The 15,100-nt window shown below is 54.9% G+C and overlaps 4 protein-coding genes across 4 annotated transcripts; 2 read left to right on the top strand and 2 right to left on the bottom strand.

The window, feature by feature from the left end:
- Window positions 1–1,187: 1,187 nt before the first annotated feature.
- On the top strand, window positions 1,188–2,547 carry PLICBS_005520 (uncharacterized protein; the record flags this gene model as incomplete). Its single annotated transcript, XM_018319202.2, has 2 exons — window positions 1,188–1,490; window positions 1,546–2,547. The coding sequence occupies 2 exons, from the start codon at window positions 1,188–1,190 to the stop codon at window positions 2,545–2,547; spliced, it is 1,305 nt and encodes a 434-aa protein (XP_018181676.2).
- Window positions 2,548–2,825: 278 nt separating this feature from the next.
- Window positions 2,826–3,728, bottom strand: PLICBS_005521 (uncharacterized protein; the record flags this gene model as incomplete). Its single annotated transcript, XM_018319203.2, has 1 exon — window positions 2,826–3,728. One exon carries the CDS (start codon window positions 3,726–3,728, stop codon window positions 2,826–2,828), a length of 903 nt encoding a protein of 300 aa, XP_018181677.2.
- A 1,689-nt stretch (window positions 3,729–5,417) lies between these two features.
- Window positions 5,418–6,814, top strand: PLICBS_005522 (uncharacterized protein; the record flags this gene model as incomplete). The annotated part of the gene is made up of 7 exons (XM_018319204.1): window positions 5,418–5,495; window positions 5,560–5,631; window positions 5,690–5,743; window positions 5,862–5,906; window positions 5,963–5,995; window positions 6,054–6,593; window positions 6,668–6,814. The coding sequence occupies 7 exons, from the start codon at window positions 5,418–5,420 to the stop codon at window positions 6,812–6,814; spliced, it is 969 nt and encodes a 322-aa protein (XP_018181678.1).
- Window positions 6,815–7,153: 339 nt separating this feature from the next.
- On the bottom strand, window positions 7,154–10,078 carry PLICBS_005523 (uncharacterized protein; the record flags this gene model as incomplete). The annotated part of the gene is made up of 1 exon (XM_018319205.2): window positions 7,154–10,078. The coding sequence occupies one exon, from the start codon at window positions 10,076–10,078 to the stop codon at window positions 7,154–7,156; it is 2,925 nt and encodes a 974-aa protein (XP_018181679.2).
- Between the last annotated feature and the right edge of the window lie 5,022 nt (window positions 10,079–15,100).

The following is a 15,100-nucleotide window of genomic DNA, read 5'->3' on the forward strand; positions in this document are numbered from 1 at the left end:
TTCTTCATCGCAAGCATAGCCAAGACACGTCATGATTCGACCGCATCATTGAAGCAACTTGGCAGGGGACCGTGTCACCAAAGCAGATCAGCACGGCAGGCCTATGCTGTCACACGGCAACCCTCTTGAAAGAAACGAGAACCGAGCCCCTCCTGCTGCATCTCAGCTGCCCACTTTGTCGGTGACGCATCGCACAGCCCTTCGCTATGGGCAAAAGACGGAAAGGAAAGATTTACTCGCCCGCGTCTCTGCGAGATAAACCGCGGTCAAGGGGCTTCACCGGCTGTGGAACTTGCAGGAGCCGCCATCTCAAGTGCGATGAGGCAAAGCCGACTTGCTCTACCTGTCGTCGCCTCGACCTACCCTGTCAGGGATATGCCCCCCGGTTGCTCTGGATAGCTTCACAGCAGTGCGGCGGGGACTTGGAGGGACCCAAGGGCGAGGCAAGCTCATTTCGATATCCCCTCTTCACTGAGGCGCACAGGTCCTCTATGAGCTTCGACATGGTGCAGAGCCTTGGAGATCAATCAGCCGGAGAGATCTTGCTCGACCTGGACACGGAGTCCGTGTCAGATGACGAGCTGCACGCGGTCGGTCCTTTCGGTGTCTTCAGGGCATGTGATGGCCCCTCTTCTTTACGACTCTCTACTAGCTCAACAAGTGATGACAACGAGGAGGATGTCGAAGATGTCTCCCTGGGTCTTCTTCAAGCCAAAGATCTATCACCATTCCCGGCCGACTTCTTTGCACATCTAGCCCAGGATCAGCCGTCCCCCTCCTTTGGCGCAGATCTCGGAGGACCCGAAAAGTGGTTGAACATTGGCATGGCTATGAACATGCCCTGGGACAGCAGTGCCCAAGGTATCGTGCCTGACGGCTTCAGCATGCAGTTACTTTCGCCATGCTTAGGCTCACCGGACAACGACGTGATGGAGGCAGTTCCGAGGTCCGAGTCGTCGCAAGTTCCAACTACGCAACCTGATACAAGACTCTCGGACGTTGACTCCATTTTACCTTCAGCTGACCTCAACTCCAGCAATCATGCGTCTTCCACTCTCAGTACATTCTCTCCTCCAATCAATTGTGTTCCCAGAAGCGGAACTTCGCTGCCACAACACGCTGCCTCCTTGCTGAGGTACCTCAAAACCAAGGTGTTTGAGGACAGGAAGTCGATGTCGACCCGTAGCATGTCTCCGTGGAAACTGTTGCTGTTGCCTTGCGCCCTGGAAACATTCGCCGAGGTGTCCCTTTGGGACTCCACGACGCATGCCCGCCGCAGCATTCTCTCAACTCTCTTGGCGAAGAGCGCCTTCCATCTCCGCAAGTCTACAGCGCACGACGAGTCGACAGCCTCTTTCTGGCTCAAAGTAGGCGTTGATCACCACCACGATGCACAAAAGCACCTCAAGTCTGCGTTGAAGGGTGAACTCGGGATGAATAGCAACTACGCAGAAATGCTCATGGCGATCTTGGGAGTTGGCATAGTTTCTGTATGTGTGTTGCAATGCCACTCAGGGGCTCTGGCTAACCGACACGGGTCCACAGGTATACTATCACGGCGCGCGAGTCGTGAAGCAGTTGCTGTTGGATGCAGAGTATCTCATCCGCTCGCAAGGGCTACCTGCGACGAAGACCTTTGCACACCGAGTCCTGCACCATCTGTACACGCATTTACGAGTCATTATGGAGAGTACGAGCATTATGTCAAAGTCCGTGGCCTCGAAGGATGGAGAGCAATGGAGGTTGGCGTCTCAGCTGGTTCAGACACCGATGCCGAGCCAGTTTCGCGTCAACGCGCAGAATCTAGGTAAACTGGATTCAACACATCCGAAACCGGAGGACGTCGGCTACAACGACATTCATCTGGATGTGTCTGGCATATGGCAAGCCACGCTATACCCAGAAATCTTTGGCGTGCCCGAGACACTCATGACACTGCTGTCTCAGACAATCAGTCTCGTCAACGAAAGACCACGCTTGCAAGCGGCTAGCCTGAACAATCCCATGGTTTCAGCTGCTCTGTCTCAACACATCAAGACTCTGGAGCAACAAATCTGGTCCTGGAGCCTCCAAAGATCGAATGCTCCTTTTGGACCGAGACCGCCACAGTTTCTACTGGACGAGGCCGAAGCTCCTGTTAATAGACAACAGGCGGAATCGATGATCCTGTCGATGCACCAAGCCTTGATCATCTTCTTCTATCGTCGAGTCTACAATATCAGTGCCATGGTCATACAGGATCAAGTCAAAAAGACTCTCGAGTTCGTCCAGCCATGCCTCGAGATGGAACGGTTCGATGCGGATTTCTCCGTCAGCATCAGCTGGTCGACATTCATTGCTGCTGCAGAGGCGGCCACCCCTGATCTCCAGGAGCTTGGACTGCGGTGCCTCGAAGCAGTCGATGACCGTGGAATGTTTATTGAGCGCGGCAAGCCGAGTGCGATGGCCAAGGCTGTTTGGGAACATAGACGCAGGACCAACGACTTCTCATACGGATGGCCGGACATGATGGCAGTGTGGAACCCTCAGCTTCGTTGCTCAGCCTAGGAGCAGGGTAACTCACGGCAGAGCCGGCCCAGTGAATATTCTTGGAGACAGAATCGCTGGCCATTGACATTTGCGGGAATCAACGTCTTTTCACGCACTCTTTTGTATCACTAAGCAAATCTTGAACAAGCCCGCCGCATTGGATGTCATTTGGGTGCACCTAGAGACCAGGGAAGCCATTCCCTCTTTTGTACACTCGTCGTTCCAACGGTCTTGTATACTGGCTTTTCGATGTTGAATCCCGGCTTTGACATGAAGATGTTACCAAATCACCGCGATCATCCCTCGATACTTATTCCCGCATCCTTGAGAGCAGCGGCAAGCTCCGACCGCTTGTCGCTGTTTGTCATGACAAAGGGTCTTCTCATGCCACCGGTTCCCCACCCGCGCAACTCCATGGCCGTCTTGACAGCAGCTGCATAGTTTCCCGATTCAAGCAGCTTGCAGATAGGGAAAATCTTCTTCCAGATCTCGCGACCCTCCTGGAGATCACCGCGAACGGCAACGGCGTCCCATAGCTGCATGGAGAGCTCTGGCAGTACGTTGGTGGCTCCCCAGACAGAGCCCTTGGCACCGGCCGCAATGCCGTAAAAGGTCAAGGTATCCCAGCCGTTGAAGACGGTGATCTTGGATGAAATCTCGTCGTTGAATATCATGTCTGTCAGGGCGGATGCGTTGCCGGACGTGTCCTTGAGGTATCGCACCCCGACATCGCTGAGAGAGGCAATCTCGACAGGTGTAAGGCTGAGGCCGGTAGCAGAAGGGATATTGTAGTAAACAATCGGCAGACCGGAAGCCTTGTGGATGTCTGAGAGATGCGCCTTGAGTTCCGCCAGGGTGGGAGCATCATAGAACGGAGGAACGACCATGAGCGAGTCCGCACCGACTTCAGCGGCGTGCCTGGCGAGCTCGATGGTCTTCGCGGTAGAAAGGTCGCCAATGCCGGCCATGACACCCACGCGGCCCTTTGCTGACTTCACAACGGCTTCAACAAGCTGTTTGCGCTCTTCGGTGGTGAGGGCTGTGAACTCGCCGGTGCTCCCACCGGGCACGAGGCCGTGCACGCCAGCATTTATGAGGCGGTTGATGTGCTGGTCTAGAGCCTGGAAATCTATTGGCCCTTGGTCACTTGTGAAAGGAGTGATGAGAGCCACGTAGATGCCCTGGATCTCCTTTCCCATGTTGATATGTGCTCAAGAGTCCTGGGCCCAGGGGGTGTTTAGAGTGACGAAATGAGTAGTGTCGATTGGGATAAAGGGGTCCAGCGTTCAATGGTGGAGGAAAATGACTTGAACCGCGAGGTAGTGTCGTTGGTGTTGCATGTTCGATACTTTAATGATTGATGCTCATAACATGCTCGCGGATACCTTCCTCTTGGGTTGCAACCTGCCCCTCCCATTGATAGTCGCATGCGCACGCCCCACCACCGGCGACACCAGCTTTCCAAATAGGGAACTCTTCTTGCTGTTGTGCTTCCAGCCCCCCGCGATGAGTGGGCGAGCATGACGAGGTAGATTCCAATCGAGAACCTCCGATGCGACGAGCTCGGTTGTACTGCGTATGCTGTGCAACGTGTGTACCCTTTTCCTGGGCACATCGGCATCGACTACCTGCTTAACAGTGCTGCGAATACTGCACGATGTAGCCGGTCTTCGGACCTGGGAATAGTGAAACTCTATGGAAGCCAGCATTGAAGTCTCACGTTGGCAAGTCGCTACCTACCGCCAAAAGGTGTAGAGGGCAATTGCTTAGAGCCCGCGATCATTGACAGCGCCTACCTGTAATCGGGCTCAGCTTCTATATTCTGAAGCGTGGCGCAGGCCTGCCGCGCCGCGATGGAATGTTGGATGACGGGGCTTCTCGGATTCCTGTCATGATGCCTTGAAAAACCCAGGCAATGGCACGCCAAGAGCCAGGCAGTGATTGCAACGGAAATGCCAAGTACCCTTGGCTTTTCACACTCATGTCAGCATATGCATGCGGTCTGTGGATCGTCTTGGTTGATATGCCTTTAGCTCATGCTCCCGTCACTGGTTTCTCCGGTTTCTCCATATTAAGGGGTGACACATTTTAACCGTATAACGGCGTTGTGAGCCGTGGCCTCTGCCGGCACGGAGATCCGTCCTCAGGGGTAAGCAGATGAATGACGGGGCAGCTGTGCAGGTCTTTGGCCTGCCACGATGACAAATGTTCAGTCAAGGATGTAGAAGCAGCTAGATTTGACCTTGCTTTGGCAGTCGCCAGAACTCAGTGCAAGAAGCGACCTCAGACGCTGTCCGCGTTCCAAGATAAATATCGCATGCACTGCCTGGCAGTGCACTGCAGAAGATCCCAGTGCGCAGCATGAGACTCCATGGCCACCACCAGCAGGGGAGAGGAACCACACGAATGCTGGTGCAACTAAGAAATGGCCTGATGCATCGCATAGAATGCAAAAGTCTATTCATCATGCTCTGTGCGTACGAATTGCCAGTCGAGCCGTGAGGCCCATTGGCGTTGGACCTTGACAGCCGGCAACACGTGTCATGCTCCTGGGGAGCAGGGAGCGACGTCATGCACCCCTGGTGCTTGAGTCTCCAGCTATGCAATGACGTCGGACAAGAAGCCCGACTCCTCGATGCTGCGAACTCGCGAGTCAGCTTTGCACCACTCTGGGGTTTATTATCGCAATGCGCATGAGGACATGCCAACCGCTATCAATGCAAAAGCGAAATCTATCGTCTGTCACTCGTCGTACTGCGCGTAGGAGCTGACGGCTTCACTATAAAGGTACAAACTCACTACTCGACGACGGTAGAACTTTGCCAGCGTCACATCCATCTTTTAAACATCACTGAAATCGAGCAACATTTTCCACTGCACTAGACACTATGAAGGCTTCAGTCACCAGCCTCGCACTGGCGTGTGGCCTAGTCATTGCTGCTCCAGCTGACACCCAGAGCAAATGGGTTCGTGTTTCCATGAGCGCCAGAGACTTGAGATTGTGGCAATTTACCTAATGGTGGTTCTTAGGCCGGCACCCAGATGGACCTCGAGAACAAGCTGCCATGGGACACGCCCTACTCGTGTCAGCGCCTTGGTAACGTATTGCGCCTTTTCAGGAGCCGAACTGTCTCATGACATTCACTGATGCGCCCGGTAGAGCGATGGGTTTCCTGTGGAATGCCGCATCCAGGAAAACGGCAACTCTCCTGGTGTGAGTAATCCACCTCATGCTGTCCAGACAGCAAACGAAACCCCATGTCCTTATCCTGAGCTCAAGAAATGGACACGCATCTTGTAATTGCCACTTGGCTAACCCTACAATGATGCAGCCTAGCGAACAGACCCTCACCTGGGCCTGTGGAGGAGAACACGGGGTACGCCCTTTGCCTCGCAGCGGCACTTCATGGGCAGAATCTGACACGGCATATAGTGCGACTACTGCCAACAGAAGCCTGGATCGGAGGTCTGTGATCATGTCGCGTTATCGAAGGTATATCCTTTGGCATACTGATGTGGTGCAGACTACTTTTATGTGCAACGACTCGCCCGAGCTAGCGACGTACCGAAAGACGATGCCAGATGAATGCTTCCAGCAGGACGGCGTCGTTGCGAATTGCAAGCAGGTGTACGACGACTGCCTCGCACAAAAGATGAAGGAGGACAAGCCGGACGAAATAGAGCAGTGCATCAAGAGCACGTTCGAGGAGGGCGACAAACCACTGTTCCCGGGCGAAGGGAAGCGCCCGAGCGCTCACTACAGCCGGCCCGGTCAAACGAGTCAAGCGAGTCAGGCGCCATGGCAGAAGTGCCTGGCCAATGCAAAGGATCAGGCTGCCAAAGCGAAGTGCTTCATCGACAGGGAGAACGAGTTTTGTGGTGGCTTGGAGTCGGACAAGACTGGCTGCTCCAACGCCATCAGGTCGTGCCATTACGACCTGTACAGGAAGACCGGCAGCACGAAGAAGCCGGCCGAAGATGGACAGAAACAATGGGACAACATCGTTGCCTGCGCAAAGGACCGCCTCGCTCAGACCCCTAGTGCGGCTGAGCCCCCTGAAGATGTAAGTCAGAGCGAGCCTCGGCGCCGTTCAGTCTCGTCTCAGCAGTCGTGATGTTCCTAACGCAGCTCATTCAGAAGCCAAAGACTCCAGCAGCCGCGCCCGTCGACTGCCACAAAAGTGGCCGCGTGGCGATGACCCGGTGCAGTGAAAAATTCGGCTTCGCAGCTTGCGAGCCAAAGATCACTGCTAAAGTCAAGGAATGCCTCGAGTCCCAGCAGTAAGGAGTTGTACGTTTCGGCCCCTCAGGGCGGCTCCATGTCCGCGCTGCTCGCCTCACTGATGCCGCACGAGTTGAGCGGGGTGGAGACGCAGGCTCCGATGAGAGTATCAGTGTACTTAAGTAGAGCCCCCTCCGCATTTACGTAACGGCATTGGGAAAACCCTGTGGGAAAACCAGTGCCGAGGGGGAAACAGATTCTGGAACTCATGGCCATGACCCCATACACCCAGATCGCCTCACGCAAAGTGACCCAGAACGAAACAGAAGAAAGACCATTGCACCGAGGCCGTTGCATATCTAGGAATGATGCTGCGTGCTCACCGTAAGGTTATGAGGGAGCTTAAGCGGTCCCCTCGCGGTCAGCAAGTTCCTCCTCCGTCGGGCCCGCGAATCTAGCCTTGCAGTAATTCTTGACGCAACGCAGCACGACCTTGGGATCGACATCATTTTTCTGGAGGATCCGACCCAGCGAATTCGGGCCCAGAAGACACTCCATAAGCCTGCACAGATCTTCGTCCCGCCTCCCGGTGGATGGGCCACTCGTCGGCGGCGAGCTGTTGCCACCGGGAATTGCCGTGGCAGACAGCAGATGCTCGCGCGTGAACGGAAGCCCGCGCATCGTGACGCCGGAGGCCAGCACGCGGACGCGGTACACACCGGGCACGCTCGCCGTGGCGGTTGCCAGGAATCGGCCCGGCTCGACCTCCGACATGGTATGAGCCATCCGGCTGCCATCCGGCTGCTCCACAACCGCGCCCACTCTGGCACGGTGGGATACTGGGAGGCCGTACTCTGTCAGCGTCGCCGAGATGGCGAGTGTGGCCCCGGGTTCAAGGTGGTTCTGCTCGAGACGGGCTTTCATCCGGATGTTCGTGAACGACTGGACGCTGAAACTGTAACGGATTCCGCGACTGGCGCTCGCCCGAGCGCTCTTGCTCTCGCCCTCTCCCTCAGCCGAGACAACGGATGGTTCGTCGCGGGGCCCTTCGCCGTCATCATTCACCTGGAGGACGGCGTGCCACGTGCCCGCCCGGGCAGGCGTCCCGCCAACGGCTAACGGGAGCGTAAATCGGTAGTAGCTCATGTTCGTACCGAGCCCAAACGTCGCCCCGAGGCCGCTAGCCGACCCGGGCGTCATCACCTTCCCCAAGGGCGTTTCAATGTAGAAATTGATGCCACGGGTGTCAGTCAAGAGGATCGTGGTAGCATCGATATCCCCTTCGGTCAATTGGAAGGGTATGCGGACTTTCATGCCTGGGAAGATTGTCCCGTTCGGGTCGGTCACGATGCTATTGTTAGTGACGCCGGCCAGCACCTGCATGAAGTACTTCTGGAGACGGAAATAATCGTCGATGGAAGGGCTGAGCGGTCCGCTGAGTAGAAGATAGCCGCCGGTCTGGCTCGTGATCGCGTTGAGCGCTGCGGCGCTGACCTGTTGGGCTGTGCCGAGACCAATGGCGAAGGTCTGCGCGTTCAGGCTGGTGCTGACGTCCGCGATGAAAGAGGGGGTGTTCTCTAGCCCGTCGGTGAACACAACCATTGCCTTGTTCGCAAACCCGCTCACTGCGTTGAGCTTGGTCCTGCCCAGCACGATGCCATTCCCGATCGATGTTGCACCCTGAGGCTTCAGGCTCTCGATGGCGTCGACCATGATACCCAATCTCGGATCCGTCGGCTGGCCGGTGAGTGTGGCTACATCAAACCCCTCATAGGCTGTCTGGTCGAAGCTCACCATGCCCACAGCGTTGTTGGCCTGCACAAGTTGACAAAAGTTTGCTGCGGCTCGATGCAGAACGTCGATCCGCTTGGTGGTGGCGTCAGTGCCGGCAAGCCAGCCCATGCTGCCCGACTGATCGAGGACGAGCATCACTGCGGTTGTTGGCCGTGGTATGGTATTTCCATGAATGGTGAAGACAAACTCCTCCCCGGTCTCGACGCAGGCGATCGTCACGGATCCGTTAGGCGCTGCCCCAGGAGCAGAACCAGTAAACTGGAACCAGATTCGCGCCACCTGCGGCCGATGCTGATTACCATTCACGATAACGGTGTCCCCTGGGGGACTCATGACAGTATACGGGGCCGTAGGTCCCGTCTTCACCTTTAGTGTGACTATGCCGCAGGCGAATATCTCGAAGGCGGCGGCACGGGACGCGGTCTCGCCCTGAGGGACATCGTTGAAGTTGATGTCGCTACCGGGATTCTCTGTCTCGATAACGCGCGCGACTGTCGGCAACGTATCGTAGCACGGCGGCGCGACGACAGAGATGTGATGGTAGTCGTGCGGAAAGCCCTGATTTTCATGGATTGGCTCCCAGGGGCGGATGTCGTGGAATTGGCCGTGGCCAGTACTCCAGGGCTCAACTTGGTTGGTCAGGTTCTGGCCCGAGGTGACTCCTACCGCATTGACGTTGACGGCCATGTCAGACTCAGCCCCGTAAACGGTTGCTGGATTTAGTCGTTCTGGATGCGCCGGATCGCACTGCCACGTGGCGAAGACCCGGTCGACGTTTGAATGAACAAGGAAGACGAACGGGTCACGGAAGGCGTCGTGTGGGCTGATATTGGCGAAGTATACATGTGCCCTGTTGTGGATGTCTTCCCAGGCTGTTCGGAAAAAGTTGGCCTTGATGCTCCGGAAACTGGCATCCCTCTCGTCGTTCTGGGCGATTGCTGGGCCAAAGTTCTGAAGACCGAGGACACGGGTCTCCTCAGCCGCCGTCATGAATGGCCTCGGCGGTGGTCCCCCGTAGGTGTTGGGCCGCGTCACATTCCTCGGAGGGTCAGCCGGGTTCAGACTGGTTTCTCGATCTCTTGGATGGCCAGGGGTACCGGCTTGCGGATCGTAAAACCCTGCCGAAAGCCAAGGCTCTCCTATCGAACCCTCTGGAGACCCCATAAAGTCAGCGTCGAAGAGGTTAACAGGACCGCGAGTCCCGGCCCCCAGGTTCCCATTGGGGATGCTGCGAGGGTCTTCCTTGAAATCCCAGTAGTGTAGTGACAACTGAGGGTTGATCTCGCGGAGGAGGGCCTCAAAGCGGTTGGCGAGCTCTCGATGCCATGGCAGGAACTCGGGACCACCATGGACATGGGTGGATTGATGGATCTCGTCTTGTTTGAACCACCAGCTAACTCCTCCTGGCGGCGTCTCACTAGAAGAGCCTGGATAGAACCGCCGGTTAAGCTCCTTGATCGCGTCGCGCAGGAGAGCGCGTTCGGAGGGGTCAACGTGGGCGATGTTCCGCCTAATTCCATCTCCTAGGGTCATGTTGGTTTCGTCCAGTTTTGGTGAGAATGTCAGACTGAGAGAATATGTGATTTTTATTCCAATCGAAGCGGTTGCATGTAGTTCTAAAGGTATACATTTGATCTCAATCAAGGTGGCCGAGAACCACGGCGGCATTTTCCGTTTGGGTCGAGGTGTATCAGATGTCAGTTGCTCTTCATGCAAGCCATCAGGGATTTGTCCCCCCATTTGATAGGGCTTTTCTCAGCCGCAACTTATGCAGACTAGGAATGCGGCATTTGCCGAGTTCAACATCTTCAGCAGACTCATGAGGCTACAGTCGGTCTTTGCACTTCAGTGTGTGGATTGGTTTCATATCAAAACCTTCAGCGGAGAGTACCCGTGATTCGCCGGACCTTGTTACTGCATCACTGGTCTTGTGATATCGACCCAGAAGTCATGGCCTGATTTTGCCCGTTATCTATATCGGAACAGCTGACTTGTCGAGGGACAAGAAGGCTTAAAACTGCATCACAATAACATTGTGTTCCTCCGATCATGTGCCTAAGGCTCCACGGCTTATGCGCCTCCGTTATCCCGAAGGCCCAAGCCTTAGCTGGATTCGTCGAGTTACAAGCAACGCTTGGCACAGTACAGTAGGATAGGTACCATGACAATACCGATACCCCCGGAAACGGCCACCTTCCTGAGTTAGAAAGCATTGAAGAATTGGGACCCCTGAAAAGGTTCATTTTCGTCACCCCCGTTAGAACACAACAGCCAAACAAACCTATGTAAGCCCAACCAATGAACGGTAGGAGAAATTCGCTAAAGTTTTCGAGGGAATGATCCGAGATTTCATCTGTTCTATCTCCCACAGAGCGGGATCGGCTGGAAATGTCAGGGGCATTATACGGCTGCCAAGTCGGAATGTTCCGACCACGCGTTGTCCTACGGCAGATCTTTCTATTGTCCCGGCACTGAGATTAAGGTTCGCTAGTTAACGGTGAGGCTGAGACAAAAATAAGCCATGGTAAACAACTCTTCGGCGCCTTGTCGCTCTCAGCCCATGCATAGGGCTGGTGCTGGGCCACCGCGCATAAGCCACCGAATGACTTACACATTTCTGCATCGCCACTTTGAACAATCGGCATCAGGATATTGACGCTCGATATTCAGACGTTTGCGACGAGAACACAGTCCGCCCTCCTGCGATTTACGCGACCGTGCTGCACAAAAGTCACAGGCTGTACTGCATGCACTGCATGTAGTGCGCAGTAATTTCGCACTCTTTTGCCCGTGCGCCTGCGATATCTGGAGCCAAGTCTACGGTGGGCGATTGGGGAATCCGAAGTAACTGTCGCCAAATACCGCTGGCCCCGTGGGCGTCACTTTCCCTGTTCGGAATATTGACACTTGTTGAGTGGCCGTGACATCGGAGGTGGTCGCCATTCCTTATACAGACTCTTGCATGCTGGATGGTGCTCTGTCACACTGCTTCTGTTCTGCCATCGTCATCGACGAAGGCTGGGCCGGGCGGTAGGGGCTGGAATTGGGAGGTGGTGGCGCGCATCGCCTTGAGCAGCTCACTAGGAATTGATGTTGGAATCAGCGGAGTCGTTGAGATACCGACACAGGCGCATGGATCCTCGATGCTTTAAGCGATTTTCTTTCACTTCTAGTTTGAGAAGACAACAGAATCTTCCAGGGCTATTGTCATCAGTGTTATCATCAGTGCTAGTGCTATTGTCATCTCTAGTGGTGTTGTCATCCTATACTCAGCTCGGGTAAGACTAAACATGGAATTTGTCCCGAGCCCTCCGGCAGGTCGGATGGGATTAGTCTGCCCCCGGCCCTTCCGGCATTCTATTCTCACGGATTAAAATCTTAAATAGCACGTTTTGCCTTCTCTAGATTCGGCGAGCCTGAGGATGGCCGGCCTGACCCGGTTCCATCACAGAAAATGGGGCCACAACTACAGAATACTACGACCGAAAAGACTCTATATAAAGGCTCTTGCCACTGCGGCCTTATCTCATATACCGTTCGCATTGATCTCGCCGCGCCAGCACCAGGGAACAAGTTCATCCTAAGCCGGTGTAACTGCAGCTACTGCGTGAAGGCTGGCTCGCTGCTGGCCGTTCCCGTTGAAGGGTCATTCACCCTTCTGACGCCTACGGGGGGAGAATGTGCCTTGACTAAGTACCGTTTTGGACATCAAATTGTCAATCATCCTTTCTGTCCTCGCTGTGGTATTGCGACGCACTTGGGCCCTTCTAGCCACGACGCAGTTACACGGATCAACGTATTAACGTTGGATGGACGCGTGGATGGCAGGCCGATGGAGCACCTGCGGGATGTAAAAGTGAAGTATTGGGATGGCAAACTTGGCATGGGACTGAACCTTGGTGACGAACCCAGGGAGGGAGGCGTATGGTAACTAAAATATAGCAAAACGCCAACGTTCCCCGCTGGCTTGCGGCTCCAACCGAACGTTGATCTTATCTGCCTGGGCACAAGAGGGTGCATCCGTGGATACGCCACACCCGTGTTTACGATAACTGCGAGTAGATTTACTCCCAAAGACTGACGCCACGTACTTCCTCGCCGAACCGACGTTTCGCTCCACTGAGCCGACAAATAGCCAAACCCCCAACGTGATGCAGGCACCTACCTGCCTAGCCGATTATGAGCCCCGGCCCAATCATGCAGGCTCCGCAGAACGTACACTCCAACGTGCGATGGGACTACTCATCATTCAGTGAGTGAGTTGCCCTTGCTTACCTCGCGCGTATGCCTGTGGCATGTCTAGTGTCATGTCGGTAGAAGCAAGGCGTTGAGAAGTATCTATTGATATGTGTTCCATCGATAATTCTCTAAGCGTAAAGTCACGCTGTGTCGTGATCCCAACCTGCACGTGGGCAGGCGCCAACTCGCATTCGAGCACCAGCAGGCAGACTACATAACCTTTGCGCCACCAAGGCACCCAACCTTCCACAAGGCAGAACTTGAGGCGGGATGATCCGTAGAGACGGTCTGACAAAATATTCTGCTCCCTGTGAAGTTGTATCAGCAACGTAACGCGGCTTCCAAGGACGTTGCTCGCATTGACCCTACACCGCGAATCTCATGCCATCTCGGGTTGTGTTTGCGTCACCTCTTGCTCGTACCTGGATGCTCTGCGAAGCAATGCCTCAGAAAGAACTTGAGGGCTCTAGGGACTTCCCTCCGGGCGTAATAAAATCCGCCCATCCAAAATGCGGCTGAAGGATATGGCGTGCATAGCCACGCATGGATGTCACAAGCATTTCTTGATGTTAAAAGGGCCGCAGGCAGGGGTTACACGGATTCAGCTTGACTTGTGGCTAAGACCAAGTGGCGACCCGATACAGCACAACACTTCTATAATTATCAATGCCGGTGGTGTGATAGTATAACAGGCTCCTACACGAGGATGCCACCTCGGAAGCACGGCATCCATCCTCGTTGTCGCGCCGGCGACATCGATTGGATGGGGGGTATGCCCTACCCCGCCCTCTCGCTCAAAGATGTGGCTGCCACGCCCAATTACCCCCACGAATGGCTCCTGATGAGGGTGCATGTCCGACTACGAACTTCAGGCGTGATGCATGGAGCAGCGCCAAGGTAGATTTCAAGCCAGGACGACGGTTCACGGTAGTTTAACTTCAGAGTTGCCATCGGGAGCCACTCACTTAGCAAGACATCCTCGGCTTACTTCACTTCCATAGTGACAAAGGCAGAGGAGCCCGTAACACCGACAAACGCCGGACGGCTACCGCAGGGCAGCACTCTCCCCTAGCAGGTTGGCGCGCTCGGATCCCCCTGCTTTCACCAGCTCCCTTTGCCTGACTTTTCGAGTGAGGTTGAAGACAGTCCTGTCTAATTCTCGGCCATGGTTGTTGCCATGTCCGGTGAAGGTAGCAGATTACCGAGGCCTGTTCCATGTTCGCTAGTCAGAAGTCTTCCTTCGAGGGCCTGACGCCTGAGTTCGAGATCCAGCTCCTTGAATAATTTGAGGCACATGGAGAGCTGTCGGCTGTAGTCAGGAAAAGATGAACCGAGCACGAGCTGGCTGTGTGGCCGTCCAGAACGCGTGACACATCTTGTTATGAGCGTAATATGGAGCTAATGAATGTGTCCGATATAGAGCCAACGAATGAATGTGGGTGATAAGTTATAGTTAAGAATGCTCCATGTCGTGCAGGGGTTCAATGGTCCCCCGCGTTTCGGGAAAACAAAGACTCAATACTAAGACTGGCCAATTTCCAAGTGACCGATACCAGGAGGCAAAAAAGAGAGAATTCGAGAGGACATATACAAATGACTTGTATTTCCAAACCATATTCCCTACAGCGCGCACGCAAGGAACCCGGCGGCGACGAAGCCTACGATAACGGCAGCTGTGCCTCCTGAACCCCAAAAGTTCAAGCTGGTCGCTCCTCCGACTGTAGGTGTAGGAGATGCGGGAGTCGCAGTTGTACCGGTAGGAGTAGTAGGCGCCGTAGTAACACTAGCCCCGGTGGGTAGTGTGGTAGTAGTGGCTGTTGAAGCATGGCTGAGCGTGGTTTGGCCAGTAGAGGATGTCGCTCCAGCAGCAGGAACCTGGACGAAGGAATGTTAACATATACACCTCATGGTTATCACGTCCGCCATTACGCCCCGAAAGTTCATATACTGACCTTTGTGGCCGACTGGGTCAACGGAACGGGGACGTTGGAAGGAACACAGCTGCCGACCGCCGCCGCGACTTTAATGCCCACCTGGTTTGGCAGACAGCAAAAATACCCAGTATTGGATTTCCAAAGAACCCAGCCGTCAGCGGCGCAAGCCGGCGCGGCATTGACAGCAGCAACACAGTTATTAACTGTTGATAGGCGACGACTGTGTCAGTGTCTCTTCCGCCTACTGAAAGCATTCAAGTAGGCACAGATTCGGTCTACTCACCCGTTGGGCAGCAAGCAAAGCCAGCGTTGCCAGCGCCAGCGTCCCGGCAGGCGGTATTAGCAGGACAACACCTCCCCCTTATCTTACACTTGGTCAGAT

The sequence above is a fragment of the Purpureocillium lilacinum genome, assembly GCF_023168085.1.
Source record: "Purpureocillium lilacinum CBS 284.36 DNA, scaffold_4, whole genome shotgun sequence".
NCBI lineage: Eukaryota > Fungi > Ascomycota > Sordariomycetes > Hypocreales > Ophiocordycipitaceae > Purpureocillium > Purpureocillium lilacinum.